At 38.8% G+C, this 19,110-nt stretch overlaps 2 protein-coding genes across 4 annotated transcripts in view; one reads left to right on the top strand and one right to left on the bottom strand.

Moving 5' to 3' along the window:
- Nucleotides 1–934: 934 nt before the first annotated feature.
- Nucleotides 935–18,425, bottom strand: LOC133536937 (protein phosphatase 1 regulatory subunit 14A-like). 2 transcript variants are annotated; one of them, XM_061877672.1, is made up of 5 exons: nt 17,905–18,425; nt 13,923–14,197; nt 3,726–3,806; nt 3,603–3,635; nt 935–3,531 (listed from the first exon to the last, which is right to left on the bottom strand). In XM_061877672.1, exons 2-5 carry the CDS (start codon nt 14,136–14,138, stop codon nt 3,394–3,396), a joined length of 468 nt encoding a protein of 155 aa, XP_061733656.1. In that variant the 5' UTR covers nt 14,139–14,197; nt 17,905–18,425; the 3' UTR covers nt 935–3,393. The 2 variants fall into 2 exon arrangements, with proteins under 2 accessions (XP_061733656.1, XP_061733657.1); XM_061877673.1 differs by lacking the exon at nt 17,905–18,425 and adding an exon at nt 14,625–14,654.
- Nucleotides 17,916–19,110, top strand: part of LOC133536934 (papilin-like) — a 12,289-nt gene continuing 11,094 nt past the window's right edge. The window contains exon 1 of one of the 2 annotated variants that reach the window (XM_061877667.1): nt 17,916–18,429. In XM_061877667.1, the coding sequence (XP_061733651.1) occupies nt 18,051–18,429 (379 nt within the window). In that variant the 5' untranslated portion in view covers nt 17,916–18,050. The remainder of the gene's footprint in view (nt 18,430–19,110) is intronic. The other variant, XM_061877666.1, reaches the window with a different exon arrangement.

Here is a 19,110-nt window from a genome sequence, read left to right as displayed (position 1 = left end):
GCTTTGACACTACTTCCACATTTACCCATTCACACACACATTCACACACTGATGGAGGGAGCTGCCATGCAAGGCGCTAACCAGCACCCATCAGGAGCAAGGGTGAAGTGTCTTTCTCAGGACACAATTTAGTAACATTTGCATAACAATACTTATTTTATTCATTTAAATCTGGGACGGCTTCACGGTGACAGAGGGGTTAGTGCGTCTGCCTCACAATACGAAGGTCCTGAGTAGTCCTGGGTTCAATCCCAGGCTCGGGATCTTTTTGTGTGGAGTTTGCATGTTCTCCCCGTGAATGCGTGGGTTCCCTCCGGGTACTCCGGCTTCCTCCCACTTCCAAAGACATGCACCTGGGGATAGGTTGATTGGCAACACTAAATTGGCCGTAGTGTGTGAATGTGAGTGTGAATGTTGTCTGTCTATCTGTGTTGGCCCTGTGATGAGGTGGCGATTTGTCCAGGGTTTACGCCGCCTTCCGCCCGATTGTAGCTGAGATAGGCACCAGCGCCCCCCGCGACCCCAAAGGGAATAAGCGGTAGAAAATGGATGGATGGATAAATCTGGGACATTATCTGATAAAAGGCTTCTAAAATGGTCAAAAATTTAAAAAAGAAAACATTACATGTTTGATATTTTGGTCTAAGACGGAAGTTTAAGAAATTGGAGCATACAATTTTTTTAAATTCCCTTCACTTGTATGTCCTGTTTGACTTTATAATTTGATTTGAATGTCCCCAGAGTATTGATTATTAGTTTGTCTCTGATCAATAATATGTATGAAGATGAAATAAAATGTATTGATAGACCTGTCTTGTTAATGACTGTATGACACTTGGACCGCAGTATAGTCCTACACCAGCAGGGGGCGGTGTTGGGTGACGTAAAAGGCCACATGTGGGCAGTTGAGTTGTAGAGTCATTAGAAACATTGCTTTTGGACATTTGTGTTTAATTTAAAACCATGTACAAACATTTTAAGAAAGAAGATGAGAACAAAAGTAAAGGCCAAAAGAGATTAAAACAGGTGCATCATGGTACTGTAAACAAGGCTTGAGGATGGAATGTGTCATCCAGGAAGTGCTTGTTTCTTCACGAACACACACTGTGGCGCTGTTGTGAAGGTCAGTGTGGTGACCTGTGTGTTTGCACTAGCAACATGTGAGTGAAACCAGCAGGAATGGAAAAAGCACAGATGTTACCACTTCCACTGACTAGAATCACACATTTGATCTGTCACACATCCGTGTGTGCGTGTGTCTTCTTGTATTTCTACCCTTCTTGAGACATCAACAAGGAAAAGCTCCTTCCACATGAGGACCGATGAACAAGTTATGACATAAATCATAATCCTAATAACATTGCATCTAATAAAGCAGTGGTTCTCAACCTTTTTTCAGTGATGTACCTCCTGTGAACATTTTTTTAATTCAAGTACCCCCTAATCAGAGCGAAGCATTTTTGGTTGAAAAAAAGAGATAAAGAAGTAAAATACAGCACTATGTCATCAGTTTATGATTTATTAAATTGTATAACCAGTGCAAAATATTGCTCATTTGTAGTGGTCTTTCTTGAACTATTAGGAAAAAATATTTATAAAAATAACTAAAATCTTGTTGAAAAATAAAAAAGTGATTCAATTATAAATAAAGATTTCTACACATAGAAGTAATCATCAACTTAAAGTGCCCTCTCTGGGGATTGTAAAAGAGATCCATCTGGATTCATGAACTTATTTGTAAACATATCTTTAACATCAATATTTATGGAACATGTCCACAAAAATCTAGCTGTCAACACTGAATATTGCATTGTTGCATTTCTTTTCACAGTTTATGAACTTACATTCATATTTTGTTGAAGTATTATTCAATAAATATATTTATAAAGGATTTTTGAATTGTTGTTATTTTTAGAATATTTAAAAAAAAATCTCACGTACCCCTTGGCATACCTTCAAGTACCCCCAGGGGTACGCGTACCCCCATTTGAGAACCACTGTAATAGAGAATGTCTCATTTGCACCCCTGATGGTGAAATCATTCAAAAGCCGGGTGGTTCCAAAAAAGGAGAGATTTTTCAACTTGACTGTGTGTCGCTTTTAAAATAGTTACCCCTCTGGTCAACGTATGAAATAACAAGTGTGTATAAGAAATTGAAATGCGCCCCCTTTGGCCAAAATGAATACAAAAATAAAAAAAATGTGTATATGGAGACATGCTGTAATAACAAAGTAAAGAATGATTACAATCAAAAAAGCTAAACGCTTACCTTTTTAATATTTTCATAGTTTCTATGTATTGATTGATGTTGTAAATACACATCTTTATACATCTAGAAAGGTTGGTCCTAAAGAGGTAGGTGTTTTTCGCATGTCTCAAAAAGGTAAGAAATACAAGAATGTGTGTGTGTGTGATGGTGCTTGTGATAGGGTCGTTTCAGGTGTGTTTGTTTCCCGTTATTGCTGAGGTGGACATTCAGCACCTTTGGAAAAAGACCGTCACACTTCTTTTCGGCATGTTTGCTTTCCAGTCTGTTCCCTCCCTGACTGGAGGGTGTATGGAGAGAAATTACTGCCTCGTTATGCAACCAAACAAAACAAGATTTGACAAAAAATAAATCAATGAAAAAATTTTTTTTGTCACAAAAAATATTTTGCTTTCAACTCCTCTTCAATTTTGTGGGCGGAGCCTTCTCTGAACAATATGTACACAGACTTTTTATTGGTCTTGCCCTAAACATGTTTGGAGGGAAATAAGCAAATACTAGGGCTGGTGGTTACTGTCCCCAAAAAAGGCTTCTAACATAACTGAGGCATAAGGACGCAAATTTAGCTTAAAAAAGCGAACGTGCTAACGTTAGCGCGCAAACAATTTGCATGTGTCACATGCCAAGTTATACGACTGAGGTGTACGCTGGCAAAATAGGCTAAAAAGGTAAGCATGTTAACCTTAGCGTGTGTCAAGTACCAAGTTATAACTTTGAGGGGGGCGACTGCAAAATAGGCTAAAAAAAAAAAAAAAAAAGTGAGCATGCTAACAGTTAGCATGTGCCACAGTCCAAGTTTAATGACTAAGGTGTATATGCCTGAGAAATAAGCTAAAAAAAAGTTAGCATGCTAACAGTATATTTAAAGTACCAAGTTATATGACTCAGTAAAAAACTCAGCACATTAATGTAACCATGCTAATAGTTAAATAACAAAGTGTATGGCTACAATATTAGCTTAAAAAAAAGTATATTTTCTTTGAATTGTTATTTTTCAAATGTATTTTTAAGTTTAAAAATGTTTTGTTTGGTAGCATAAAAAGACACACATTTCTCTCCTTAGATATGCTGCAAGGGTAGTGGGGGAAGGAAGGGGCATTTAAAGGCAGCGGGTACGCTTGCTTTGTCAGTGCAGCACCTCCCTGTCGGATGATCCGGCGCGGGCGGGGTAGATGTGTAGCTGCGGAAGGTCGATGCCGTCGTTGTGGAGCTCCTCTTGCTTCTGTAAGCCGTGAAGTTTCACCAACAGCTCGCTGATAAACACCTGACACACACACACACAAACACACACTTTTAAAGGTGTTTTAAAAGTGATGCATGCTGGGATGTTTTTACCTCCGTGTTGTTGTTACACAACTGAAGGATCTCCTGGAAAAGGAACACACACACATCAAGACTGATGATGATGTGTTCATTTACCCATGTGTTGATCATTGCAGCTGGTTTGGTTCATTGTACCTGCAGTCTTTGCATCCTCTCGCCGTCCGTCTTCAGGTCCAGAAGGTGATCGATGTTCACCTCCTCGGGCATGTCCTCCTCCTGAGGAGCAGACCAAAGTCAGACATGTTCTTTTATGAAATCGAACATAAACTATATTGCCAAAACTGTTTGGTCACCCATCCAAATGATGACAATCAGGTGTCCTAATCACTTGGCCCGGCCACAGGTGTATAAAATCAAGCACTTAGGCATGGAGACATTTGTGGAAGAATGGGCCGCTCTCAGGAGCTCAGTGATTTCCAGCGTGGAACTGTCATAGGATGCCACCTGTGCAACAAATCCAGTCGTGAAATTTCCTGGCTCCTAAATATTCTAAAGTCAACTGTCGGCTTTATTATAAGAAAATGGAAGAGTTTGGGAACAACAGCAACTGAGGCACAAAGTGGTAGGCCACGTAAACTGACTAGAGGGGGGGTCAGTGGATGCTGAAGCGCATAGTGCAAAGACTTTCTGCACAGTCAGTTGCTACAGAGCTCCAAACTTCATGTGACTTTCCAAATAGCCCACGTACAGAACGCAGAGAGCTTCATTAAAATGGGTTTCCGTGGCCGAGCAGCTGGATCTAAGCCATACATCCCCAAGTCCAATGCAAAGCGCGGGATGCAGTGGTGTCACACATGTCGCCACTGGACTGTAGAGCAGTAAAGACGTCTTCTTTGGATTGATGAATCATGCTTTTCCATCTGTCAATCTAATGGATGAGTCTGGGTTTGGAGGTTGACAGGAGAATGCTACATCTCGGACTGCATTGTGACGAGTGTTAAATTTGGTGGAGGAAGAATTATGGATTAGGGTTTTTTTTCAGGAGTTGGACTTGGTCACTTGGTTCCAGTGAAAGGAACTTTGAATGCTTCAGGATACTAAAACACTTTGGACAATTCCATGCTCCCAACCATGTGGGAACAGTTTGGAACGGGCCCCTTCCTCTTCCAAAATGAGTGGACCAATGCACAAAGCAAGGTCCATAAAGACATGGATGACAGCGTCTGGTATGGATGAACTTGACTGGCCTGCACAGAGTCCTGACCTTAACCCGATAGAACACCTTTGGGATGACTGCGAGTCAGGCCTTCTCGACCAACATCAGTGTGTGACCTCACTAATGCGCTTTTGGAAGAATGGTTGAACATTCCTATTAACACACTCTGCAACCTTGTGGACAGCCTTCCCAGAATAGTTGTAGCTGTAATAGCTGCAGAAAGTGGGCCGACATCATATTGAACCTTATGGGTTAGGAATGGGATGGCACTTCAAGTTCATATGTGAGTCAAGGCAGGTGGCCAAATACTTTTGGCAATATAGTGTATTATGACACAATAAAAAGCGCGGACTCTGCCTGCAGTACCTGTGTGTGCCGCTAGAAGGGGAGTGACGTCACAAATTGAAGTGCAGACCAGAAGATGCCTTCATGTGAGTGTGTGTAAAGGACATACTTCGAATTGCACACAAACACACGTGAATACATTATGTGTTTATTTGTCATTCCTTTCCCCTAATTACTGTAGCCTGTCATTTCCCTGCAGCCTCTTCTCCATTTATGGTCAACAGGAAGCACACGTTACACTACAGGTAATGTGTGTGTGTGTGTGTGTGTGTGTGTGTGTGCGTGTGTGTGTGTGTGTGTGTGTGTGTATGTGTGTGTGAGAGAGAGAGAGAGAGAGTGAGAGAGATCAATCAATCAGCCGATCTGGAAGGCGTTTGTGTTGATTATTGATTAGTTGTCATAGTCAACGTTCTCACGTCGTAAATGTGTGTCTGTTGGGGGCTATGCTCCGCCCCCTGTTGTTTATCAGCTGCAGACATCAGCGTGATGTCATTATGACTAACTAGCGAAAGTGTGTGTGTTTGCGTTATTGTTCAATGACTGATGTGGTGTCAGCAAGTGTCTCTGCGCGCACACACACACACACACACACACACACACGTACACACACTCTAATCTGTGTGTTGATCTGTGTCAGTTTATAATAGAAGCTCCAATTGACCTCGATGGCTTAGTTTGTGTGTTGTGTGTGTGTGTGTGTGTGTGTGTGTGTGCGTGTGTGTGTGGCAAGGCACATACACGGGCTAAGTCTACATGTACACAGATATTACTACAAGTGCACATATTTCTACCTGCAAAGGTCAAATGCAGCCGTTAGGACAGGGTCACCAAGGTAGTGCCCCCGGGCACCAGGTCGCCCGTAAGGACCAGATGAGTAGCCCGCTGGCCTGTTCTAAAAATAGCTCAAATAGCAGCACTTACCAGTGAGCTGCCTCTATTTTTTAAATTGTATTTATTTACTAGCCAGCTGGTCTCGCTTTGCTCGACATTTTTAATTCTAAGAGAGGCAAAACTCAAATAGAATTTGAAAATCCAAGAAAATATTTTGAAAGACTTGGTCTTCACTTGTTTGAATAAATTCATTTATTATTTTTTACTTTGCTTCTTATAACTTTCAGAAAGACAATTTTAGAGAAAAAATACAACCTTAAAAATTATTTCAGGATTTTTAAACACATATACCCTTTTACCTTTTAAATTCCGTCCTCTTCTTTCCTGACAATTTAAATTAATGTTCAAGTAAATTTATTGTTTTTATTATTATTTTAATTAAATGTTTCATTATAGCTTCTGTTTTTTCGACGAAGAATATTTGTGAAATATTTCTTCAAACTTATTATGATTAAAATTCCAAAAAATTATTCTGGTAAATCTAGAAAATCCATACAATCTAATTTAAATCGTATTTCAAAGTCTTTTGAATTTCTTTAAAAAAAAAAAATTCTGGAAAATGTAGAAGAAATAATGATTTGTCTTTGTTAGAAATATAGTTTGGTCCAATTTGTTATATATTCTAACAAAGTGCAGATTGGATTTTAACCTATTTTAAACATGTCATCAAAATTATAAAATTAGTCTTAATCAGGAAAATGTACTAATGATGTTCCATAAATTATTTTTTTAAATTTTTTCAAAAAGATGCGAATTAGCTACTTTTTCTCTTCTTTTTGTCGGTTGAATTTTGAATTTTAAAGAATCGAATTAGAAGATAGACTATGATTCAAAATTTAATTTTCATTTTTTTCTGTTTTCTCCTAATTTAAACCGTTCAATTAAGTGTTTTTTCATCATTTATTCTCTACAAAAAATACTTCCGTTAAAAGAAAAAAAATGTACAACGGAATGACAGACAGAAATACCCATTTTTTAAACATATATATATAGATGTATTTATTAAAGTTAAATTGAGCAAATTGGCTATTTCTGGCAATTTATTTAAGTTTGTATCAAACTGGTAGCCCTTCGCATTAATCAGTACCCAAGAAGTAGCTCTTGGTTTCAAAAAGGTTGGTGACCCCTGCGTTAGGACAATCAGAAGCATAAAAGGCTGATCAGCTGACGGTCAGCCCATCAAGTCACATGTTTGCCAATATGATCGCTTTTAAAGTTCATATTGTTCCAAATGGCGATGACATCATTGATCACGATCAAAAAGATGGAATTAATTGTTACAATCAAGTAAAACATTTTGTTGTAAATGTGTGTTATAGCTACATGGATGTGTGTGTGTGTGTGTGTGTGTGTGCGTGTTGTGACTGGTGACATATGGAACCATCCCCCCTTTTCTTGTCCCCTCCCCCGGCCAATACACACACACACACACACACACAGATGTCTTACTAAATCAATAGCACTAATAGCTGTTGGCGTCCGTCTTCTTTGTCCTCTTCCTGTTTCTGTTGGGCCTCATTTGCATGTTGCACTGATTGGCTATCTATTTAATGACACCGTGACGACATCATCAATTACAGCAAAGAGATGATTTGCTCTCCGTGGATGAAAAGCGGCGCTAAGCGTTGGCGTGGCGTCACCAGCTTGGCGTGGCTGCTGCTGTGACCTCTGACCTCTTCGCTTGGCTGGCTGATGTGGACGGTGACTTTGTGTGACATCTCCGTTCGCGAAGTAAAACTTTACCCGGGCGACGCACTCATGCACAGCGAATCGTGCACACGCACACAATGCTTCGTCTGCGCCCATTGGCGTTTTGTTTTCAAGTGTAAAAAGAAGCAAAGCTGTGTTGATAGCATGTATTCATGCATGGTGACTTCCTGGGAACAATATTTTATTTAGTCGTCATTATTGAAGATTATTGTGAAAACGTTCTTTATATCATCTTTTCTGCGTGTGTGTTTGTGTGTGGGTACGTGTGCCCAGATGGTCGTGCATGTCTGACAGGAAATGAACCAAACAGGCAGATGTGATTATCTATTTATCACCGGACACTCATTACCTGGCTAATATCAGGGGACAAATGATGGTCTTCATCTATTATGCAACTGTGTGTGCGGGTGCGTGCGTGTGTGTGTGTCTCTGTGTGTCTGTCTGTGGACCAGACAATGGTTTGTCCACGCTCACATCATCAATCTGAATCCTCATTTTTATTTTCCCAATTGTGACACATTAATAGCACCGCCCGTCTCAGAGGTCCAGGTGTGTCAAGCAAATGCACTGTGGTGTGGTTTAAAGATTTTAGAAAAGAGAAGATTTTTATTTATTTATATATCATTCATATTTATCCAAAATTTACATTATCCATCCATCCATCACCAATATTTAACCGTCCATTTTTTTTATCCATCCATCATCAAGTTGATAAGTGCGTAAAAGTGTGCTTCTACAACTGATTCCATTTTTAGAACTGAGTGTTAATCCTCCAATTGCCCCAAACAAAACAAGTAATCAACAAAAACTAAACAAAAAGAAATAGACAACAAGAACTAAACAACAACCAAACATAAATAAGTAACAACCAGAATTAAACAAAAACCAAACAACCAAAACCAAACAAGAATCAAACAAAAATAAGTAGACAACCAGAACCAAAGAAGAACACAACAGAATAAGTAAACAATCATAACCAAACAATAACCAAACAAAAACGAAAAAACAAACAAAAAAAACAACCAGAACCAAACCAAAATAAGTAGACAACCAGAACCAAAGAAGAACCAAACACAAATAAACAACCAGAACCAAACCAAAATAAGTAGACAACCAGAACCAAAGAAGAACCAAACACAAATAAACAACCAGAACCAAACAAGAATCAAACAAAAGTAAGTAGACAACCAGAACCAAAGAACAACACAAAAAAAAATAAGTAAACAACCAGAACCAAACAAAAAGTACACAATCAGAACCAAAAAAGAACCAAACAAAAGAAAGTAGACAACCAGAACCAAACAAAATAATTGGACAACCAGAACTCAACAAGAACAAAAGAAAAAGAAGTAGACAATCAGAACCAAACAAAAAACAAACAAATGGAAATGCTGATTATCGGCCCTGCTATACACAGACTCCTATTTAATAATACCACCTTAACATTTGACAACCAAACAAGTACACACCTATTTAATAAGTGTATATGCTGAGATCATTATTCATGCGTTCGTTACATCTCATCTCCATTACTGTAAGGTCATATTTTCATGTCTCCCTATGTCCAGCATTAAAAAAATACAGCTGGTACCAAATGTGGCTGCTGGACTTCTGACAAGAACAAGAAAGATTAATCATATTACGCCTATACTGTGTATACCTATATACATGTATACCAGGGTTTCTCACACTTTTATTTATTTGTGGCGGCCCACCACGAAAGAATTACGGCCGCCACAAATATAAAAAATAAAAAATATATATATATATATATATTTTTTTTTTCCCGGCTTTTGACCCGCTCGACCGGTCATAAACGCAATGGGACTCTGTCTGTGAATGGAGCTTGTAGTTACATATTATATAAATATGTAAATATTATATAAATAGGTACATAAATATGTACATAAAGTGTTGTAATTATATTCCAATTCCGCGTTCTTCTTGGTCATCGCCACTTCGGGCTTCAGTACTCTGGAATGTTCAACAGGTAACAGTTAGAGATGCTACCACAGTAGAAGCATTTAAGTCCCATTCTAAAACTAATTTCTACAGACTGGCCTTTAAACAGACCCCCGTTTTAGACCAGTTGATCTGCCGTTTCTTTTCTGCTCTGCTGCCCTTTTCTACGTGGAGAGGTTAGGTGACCACAGACGCTAGCTGTTCAAAGTCAGGACCCGGGGTGGGGACGTCAGTTGGGGACGTCTCTGCGCTGCTGACTTGTCTCCACTCAAGATGATCTGCTGGCCCCACTATGGACTGGATTCCCACACTATTATGCTAGATCCTCTCGAGGTCCATTGCACCGGTCGCCCAGGAGGTTGGGGGGTCCCCACATCTGCAGTCCCCTCCAAGGTTTCTCATTGTATCCCATTGGGTTAAATGTTTTCTTGCCTTGATGTGGGATCTGAGCCAAGGATGTCGTTATGCAGCCCTCTGAGACACTTGTGATTAAGGGCTATATAAATAAAGTTGGATTTATTTATCGACAACCAGAAACAAAACAAGAACCGAACAAAAATAAGTAAACAACCAGAACCAAACAATAAGTACACAATAAGAACCAAACAAAAATAGGTAAACAAGCAGAACCGAACAAAAACCAAACAAGAACCAAATAAAAATCAAAAGACCAGAACCAAACAAAAATAGGTAAACAACCTGAACCAAAGAAATCCAAACAACCATAACCAAACAAAAAGAAGTAGACAACAAGAACAAAACTAGAACCAAACAAAAAGTAGACAACCATAACCGAACAACCATAACCAAACAAAAAAGTAGACAACAAGAACAAAACTAGGATCAAACAAAAAGTAGACAACCAGAACCAAACAAAATGAAGTAGACAACAAGAACCCACACAAAAAGAAATAAACAAACCAGAATCAAACAAAAACCACACAACAATAACCAAACGAAAATAAGACAACCAAAACCAAACAATAAGTAAATAATCAGAACCAAACAGAAACCAAACAAGCAGAACCAACCAAGTACCAAACAAAAAGTAGACAACCAGAACCAAACAACCAGAATCAAACAAGAACCAAACAAAAAGAAGACAACAACAACAACAAAACTAGAACTAAACTAAAAGTAGATAACCAGACAAAAAGTAGACAACCAGAACCAAACTGGAACCAAACAAAAAGAAGTAGACAACAAGAACCAAACAAGAACTAAACAAAAACCACACAACAAGAACCAAACGAAAATAAGACAACCAAAACCAAACAATAAGTAAATAATCAGAACCAAACAGAAACCAAACAAGCAGAACCAACCAAGTACCAAACAAAAAGTAGACAACCAGAACCAAACAACCAGAATCAAACAAGAACCAAACAAAAAGAAGACAACAACAACAACAAAACTAGAACCAAACAAAAAGTAGATAACCAGACAAAAAGTAGACAACCAGAACCAAACTGGAACCAAACAAAAAGAAGTAGACAACAAGAACCAAACAAGAACTAAACAAAAACCAAACAAGTACCGAACAAAAAAAAGTAGACAACCAGAACCAAACAAGAACCAAATAAAAATAAGTAAACAACCGGAACCAAACAAAAACCAAACAACATGAATCAAACAAGAACCAAACAAAAAGAAGTAAACAAGAACAAAACTACAACCAAACAAAAAGTAAACAACCAGAACCAAACTGGAACCAAACAAAAAGAAGTAGACAACTGGAACAAAAAAATAAATAAAATAAGTACACAACCAGAACCAAACAAAAAGAAGTAGACAACCAGAACTAAACTACAACCAAACAAAAAGAGGTAGACAATCGGAACAAAACAACCAGAACCAAAAAAAAAATAAGCAAACAACCAGAACCAAACAAAAAGAAGTAGACAACCAGAACCAAACTACAACCAAACAAAAAGAGGTAGACAACTGGAACAAAACAACCAGAACCAAACAAAAAGAAGTAGACAACCAGAACCAAACAAGAACCAAACAAAAAATAAGTAAACAACCAGAACCAAAGAAGAACCAAACAAAAAGAAGTAGACAACCAGAAGTAAACCTGAGAGAATCACTTCTTGTTTTCCTCTCAGAAGAACACAAGAGAGCCTGCAGCATTTTATGTGCTGTCACTTGGATTTAGTCTGACATCAACATCAACACAATCTGACTGTGTAACTTTACTATGAACTAAAAGGAATATTTCAGTTTTTACATGCTAATCTCCTTCATTACACGTTGGCATTATTCTTCATCACACGTCAACATTATTCTTCATCATACATTAGCATTATTTTTTATCACACGCTAGCATTATTCTTTCTCACACGTTAGCATTATTTTTTTATTACACTTTAGCATTGTTCTTCGTCATACGTTAGCATTATTCTTTATCACACGTTTGCATTATTTTTTATCACACATTAGCATTTTTCTTTCTCACATGTTAGCATTATTTTTAATCACACATTAGCATTATTCTTTCTCACACGTTAGCATTATTTTTTTATCACACGCTAGCATTATTTATTATCACACATTAGCATTAGACTTTCTCACACGTTAGCATTATTTTTTTATCACACGTTAGCATTATTCTTTATCACACGTTAGCATTATTTTTTATCACACGTTGGCGTTATTCTTTCTCACACGTTAGCATTATTTTTTATCACACATTAGCATTATTCTTTCTCACACGTTAGCATTATTTTTTTTAATCACACGCTAGCATAATTTTTTTTTATTACACGTTAGCATTATTCTTTCTCACACGTTAGCATTATTTTTTTATCACACGCTAGCATTATTTATTATCACACTTTAGCATTATTCTTTCTCACACGTTAGCATTATTTTTTTATCACACGTGAGCATAATTTTTTTATCACACGTTACCATTATTCTTTATCACACGTTAGCATTATTTTTTATCACACGCTAGCATTATTTATTATCACACATTAGCATTAGACTTTCTCACACGTTAGCATTATTTTTTTATCACACGTTAGCATTATTCTTCATCACACGTTACCATTATTTTTTCTCACACGTTGCCGTTATTCTTTCTCACACGTTAGCATTTTTTTTTATCACACATTAGCATTATTCTTTCTCACACGTTAGCATTATTTTTTTTAATGACACGCTAGCATAATTTTTTTTTAATACACGTTAGCATTATTCTTTCTCACACGTTAGCATTATTTTTTTTATCACACGCTAGCATTATTTATTATCACACTTAAGTATTATTCTTTCTCACACGTTAGCATTATTTTTTTATCACACGTTAGCATGATTTTTTATCACACGTTACCGTTATTCTTTATCACACGTTAGCATTATTTTTTTTTATCACACATTAGCATTATTCTTCATCATACGTTAGTATTATTCTTTATCACACGTCAGCATTATTTTATATCACACGTTAGCATTATTCTTTCTCACACGTTAGCATTATTCTGTCTCACACGTTAGCATTTTTTTTTATCACACGTTAGAATTATTCTTCATCATACGTTAGCATTATTCTTTATCACACGTCAGCATTATTTTATATCACACGTTAGCATTATTCTTTCTCACACGTTAGCATTATTCTGTCTCACACGTTAGCATTTTTTTTTTATCACACGTTAGAATTATTCTTCATCATACGTTAGCATTATTCTTCATCACACTTTAGCGTTCTTAGTCACACGATAGCGTTGTCCTTTGTCATCGCACGTTAGCATTATTTTTCATCGCGCGTTAGCGTTGTACATCATCACACGTTAGCTTTCTTCTTCATAACGCTTTTATTCACGGCAATTGTCAAGGCTACCTAAAAAAAAAGGCGGAGCCAAACAATCCAGCGCTCTGATTGGTTTGACACAATTAATGGGAAGATTTCCTCATGTGCACTTCCACACGTCATCACCAGGGGCAGCGTTGTTCTGTTCGTCAAACATTTGTCGAAATATTGACGCCAGAGTTAAGACGTCGTTTTTCTACATTTGAACAAACTGTAGCTTGTAGCCATGGCAACCGATCAAAACAAAGATGGAGGTGACTTGTTGTCACTGTGTAGAATTAGCAAACACATTATTAGCCTTTAGTAGAGATAAGTTGTGCTCCTGTGACACAAACTATGGAACTTTGTCTCAGATGGTCCCAGATAAACAATTAGAAGCCAATAATTGTCCTTCAGGTCACGTGACTGGACATGTCTCCAAGCTGAGGCCCAAGCAGCATCCCTCACTCACCCGGCCCCTGTAGAGCTCGTCCAGGCCGCAGTCGATCCACTTCTCCACGTCCAGCCTCCTCTGCAGCTCCTTGCGGTTGTACTTGACCGTGACTCTGGCCTGCCGTCTCTGCAGGCCGTGACCCGGCTCACGTCCCACGCTGCTCCCGCCACCCGCCCGGTTTGGTGAGGGGTGGCACACCTTGTTGACCCGCCGCCCCACCCGGTTGGCTGCCATCAGGATGGTGCGGGACAAAGTATTCTCTTTAAAATGTCTTCTTTCTCCCAAAATTCCAGCTTGAAAGAAATAGTTGCAATAAATGGAGTTTAATGAGAGAAAATTACTGATAGTATCAAAAATAAATAATAACAAGTAACGACTAAAGCTGTTTTTCCACAGTATAAAAAAAAGGTAGACGGTTTTAAATGTAAAAGATAATAATTAGGATAATAGAAATAAAAAAGACCAGCAATAATGTAGAGCGTGGGTGATGCGCGTACACACTGAGGACCGACAGGGAGGGGACCACGCGGTTGTTGGTGATGCCTTCAAGTATAGTCGGAATACTCACATCACATCCAGTTTGACTGGCAGTTAAAAAATTCAAATATCTCTGACAGTGTTGTATTTTCAAAGTCATACTTTATAAATTACTGAAATAGTTTTATTACCAACATATTTTTGCCAACTAATCGTTCATTTTGTCAAAATTTTAATATTTACCACCGCAAACCAAGGAAGTCGCTCGTTTTCCATCGAATGTACCAGTGGCGATGAACGCAGCATCAGGGCGTCCCTCTCTTGCTCTCTCTCTCTGGGTCCTAAAGCCTGCCGAGTGACTGGAGCTGCGTGTATATGTTGGCTGTGGAGCAGCAGCGGCATCTGCAGACTAAACTCCAAAAGTTTCCAATAACTCCACTCATAACGTCACCATCAAATAAATAATTTAATTATGTTTTTTCAGCCGTATAAAAAAAACAATTGAAAAATAATTTTACCTTTGCAATCTCATTATACTATGGGCTAAGTTTTCCATCCCATCCATCCATTTTCTACCGCTTATTCCCTTTCGGGGTCGCGGGCTAAGTTTTCCATCCATTTTCTATCGCTTATTCCCTTTTTGGGGTCGCGGGGGGCGCTGGCGCCTATGTCAGCTACAATCGGGCGGAAGGCGGCCTACACCCTGGACAAGTCGCTACCTCATCGCAGGGCCAACACAGATAGACAGACAACATTCACACTCACATTCAAACACAAGGGCCGATTTAGTGTTGCCAATCAACCTATCCCCTGTTGCATGTCTTTGGAAGTGGGAGGAAGCCGGAGTACCTGGAGGGAACCCATGCATTCACGGGGAGAACATGCAAACTCCACACAGAAAGATCCCGAGCCTGGGATTGAACCCAGGACTGCAGGACCTTCGTATTGTGAGGCAGACGCACTAACCCCTCTTCTACCGTAAAGCCCGGGCTAAGTTTTGTATTCATAAATGTAAGTTTCTCAATACCCGACCTGTTTATTGTGCCTTTAAACAGGAATTAGAACTTTACTTTAATAAAACTATGACGCTGTGCTCCACATTTGGTTTTTTTTACGGAACTTGTGTGAGCATATGGCTTTACACTTTGTTACATACATATATATATGTATATATATATATATATATATATATAGAATGCAATATATACATATATGTATATATATATATATATATATATATATATATATATATATATATATATATATATATATATATATATGTATATATTGCATTCTATTTTAGTTACTTTATTGAGTTTACATGCCCCTGGTCATACTTGCCAACCCTCCCGGATTTTCCGGGAGACTACCGAAATTCAGTGCCTCTCCCGAAAACCCCCAGGACAAAATTTCTCCCGAAATTCAAGCGGAGCTGGAGGCCACTCCCCCCAACATTGAGTCAGACCTGACTCAATGTTATGACCCTCTTAAACAGGACAATACTGCCATCTTCTGTACATAGAATAGACTGTAAATATATTCTACATCTAAGTGCAGTCAAGGAACATATGCATTGGGAGTCTGTTGTTCTGAAGCCCACAGTAAAGAGACGTAACTTCATCACGTCGCCTGGTTATTGACTCCAACACAATATATTACACCGTCGACGGGCAAAATGAAGAAATATGCTTGCAAGTTCCAGAACGATTGGAAACAATAATTTCAGTTTATCCAGGAGAGTTCGAAGGGGAAGGGGTATGTTGCCTGTAAATTTTGTAGAACAGACTTCTCCATTGAACACGGCGGCCGAACGGATATTCAGCCATGAACGGTCAGCAAAGCACAAAGCGTCCGCAGCGCAGGATCGTTCGCAACCTAGTATTATGGCCCACCTCGCAAAATGGAAACCCGATGGTGTATCTTATGCTGAGACAAAGATGGCTATGCTGATAGCTGGAAGCAACATCCCATTCTCATTTGCGGATGTCTACAACAAATCCGTGGAGGATGCTCCCGGATTCGGAGATTGCTCGCCAATATGCAAATGGCAGAACAAAGGTTCCTCAAATAATGAAAGGTAAGTGTTGTTGTTTTTTTAGTTACAAGCAAGCACAGTACAGTTAGTAGAACAACTGGGTTTTTATTACTGCGTATTTGATAGGTGCTGTCGGAAATTCAACTACTTCTTTTATTTATGTGTTTATATATATAATAAAATAAATATATATAGCTAGAATTCACTGAAAGTCAAGTATTTCATACATATATATGTATTTATATATATATATATCTATATATATATATATATCTTTACTTATATAGCCCTAAATCACTAGTGTCTCAAAGGCCTGCACAAACCACAACACAAACCACTATGACATCCTCGGTAGGCCCACATAAGGGCAAGGAAAACTCACCCTGTGGGACGTCAGTGACTATGATGACTATGAGAACCTTGGAGAGGACCACATGTGTGGGCAACACACTTATATGAAATATACGGTATATGAAATACTCGAATTGGTGAATTATACGCCACCCCTCTTAACCACGCCCCCCACCCCAACCACGGCCCCAACCACGGCCCCAACCACGCCTCCGCCCCACCACCACGTCCCACCTCCCGAAATCGGAGGACTCAAGGTTGGCAAGCATACCCCTGGTGCAGTTTTGTACTGTTTCTGTAGAGGTTTTTATTATTATTATTTCTTTGCTTGTATGTAAATGTTGCATATTATAAACAAAGGTTTATAAAAAAACAAACACAAAAAGCAATGTAATTATGTATTTTTTGTGATGAGTAAATTAGTGAAACCATATCTTTACATGGACTGGCACCTCAATATATCTCGGACCTTATCCAAATTTACATTCCTGCGTGCGCTCTGAGGTCCGAGAGCCAGTTCCAGCTCGTGGTGCCCAAGACCAGACTTAAGACCAGGGGAGACAGGGCCTTCTCTGTGGTCGCCCCTAAGCTCTAGAACACTCTGCCGCTCCATGTTCAAACTGCTTCCACAGTGGAGTGTTTTAAGTCTCGTCTTAAGACCCACTTTTATTCTTTGGCTTTTAACACTACGTGAGTTGTGTGGTTCTCTGTTCTCTGTTGTCCTCTGTGTTTTTTATACACTTTGATTTCTATTTTACTGTTTTAATTGATTTTACCCTTTAAAATAGTTTTTAATCATATTTGTTTTTATATTGTTACTATTGGTTTTATATTTATTTATTTTTTGTTTTTATTCAGTCATTGGTGGAGCATAATATATATATATCCATCCATCCATCCATTTTCTACCGCTTATTCCCTTTCGGGGTATATATATACTTTTTTTATTTTATTTTATTTATTTATTTATTTTTATAATGGGTTTTAACATGGCTGTGCAGCACTTTGGAAACGTTATTGTTGTTTAAATGTGCTATATAAATAAAGTGGATTGGAACAGTTCTTGGATCGTTTCCAAGAACTGTTCCGCCCACTGCGTGACGTCACTGCGGTAGGCGCGGCCATGAGTCATCTTACCTGTCGAGCAGGTGTCTTCACTGCGTCATTAAAAGTAGGAAGTGGTGAACGCATTGTCCATTTTGTTGTCAAGAAGTTTTACCGTCAAGCTTTTATTTGGGGATTTTTGGTTTAACCATTTTTGCCATTCGGGATCCAGGAAGAAGATGAAGGAAGTTCTTAAGTGTTTAGTACTTTTCTTCGGCCTGGTCGGGGCCTGTGAGTGGGAGCAGGTCGACGATACGAACCTGGAACTGAACTCGTCCTCCATCGAGGCCGGAGCTCATCACCTGGCGTGGAGGTTCGACATCTCCGAGCCGGAGCTGTGCCGGGCGGAGTGCTGCTCGGAGCCCCAGTGCCAGCTGGCCCTGCTCGGCTTCCCGATGGACGGCAGCCCGCAGTGTGTGCTGGTCTCCTGCCTGAAAGACGGCAAGGACGTCTGCGTCCTGCAGCCCAGCTCACAGTTTCAAGTCATCGGCAAGAAGAAGCCTCTGAGGGTCGAGCCGCTTCTGACAATTCAGCCAAGAAACAACCTCACCAACAACGGTAAGGAACGCTTTTAACGTGGATGTCCAAAGTGAGGCTCGAGGACCATTTTTAGGCTAGTTATAAAAAAATAAAATAAAAAAATAAAAATCAGTAATATTAGTTATCATTTGCTTCCTCAGTTATAACGCAAAGTAGTTGTGTTTACCTAGCTTACCCTTGGCAAAATAACATACAAAATGGCTGCCGCACCCAAAGTTTTTATTTATTTTTATTTTTATTTTATTGAGCAACAAATGTGAGTGTGAATGTTTTCTGTCTATCTGTGTTGGCCCTGCGATCAGGTGGCGACTTGTCCAGGGTGTACGCTGCCTTCCGTCCGATTGTAGCTGAGATAGGCGCTGGCACGCCAAATTTCTTCCCCCGTACAAAAACCTTCCCCCCATTTACTTCCAGGATCGTGATTAATACAGACGTTTTGTTAACGCTATATTATAAAAATATATAATTATATTATAAAAATACAGACGCTTTTTAACGCTATATTATAGAAAAATAAAAATAAAAAATAAAAAAAGCAATTTACAAACTCAAGCTATGGGATGACATAAGAGGAAACGTGACCCCGGAAGTAAATGCGTCATCACATAGCTTGTGTTTGTAAATTGTTTTTTTAATATTTTTTATTATTTTTTTATAATATAGCGTTAACAAAACGTCTGTATTAATCATGACCCCGGA

The sequence above is a fragment of the Nerophis ophidion genome, linkage group LG18 (assembly GCF_033978795.1).
Source record: "Nerophis ophidion isolate RoL-2023_Sa linkage group LG18, RoL_Noph_v1.0, whole genome shotgun sequence".
NCBI classification, from domain to species: Eukaryota; Metazoa; Chordata; class Actinopteri; order Syngnathiformes; family Syngnathidae; genus Nerophis; species Nerophis ophidion.
Note: the sequence above shows the minus strand (reverse complement) of the source record. Positions and strands in the feature narration are given on the sequence as shown.

Excerpts from the sequence above, each read along its gene's own strand:
- LOC133536937 (XM_061877672.1), bottom strand. The coding sequence starts at position 14,138 with ATGGCAGCCAACCGGGTGGGGCGGCGGGTCAACAAGGTGTGCCACCCC. Across the intron at positions 3,807-13,922 it reads ACGAGCTCTACAGGGGCCGG|GAGGAGGACATGCCCGAGGA; the intron begins GTGAGTGAGGGA and ends TCTGCTCCTCAG. Across the intron at positions 3,636-3,725 it reads AGAGGATGCAAAGACTGCAG|GAGATCCTTCAGTTGTGTAA; the intron begins GTACAATGAACC and ends TTCCTTTTCCAG.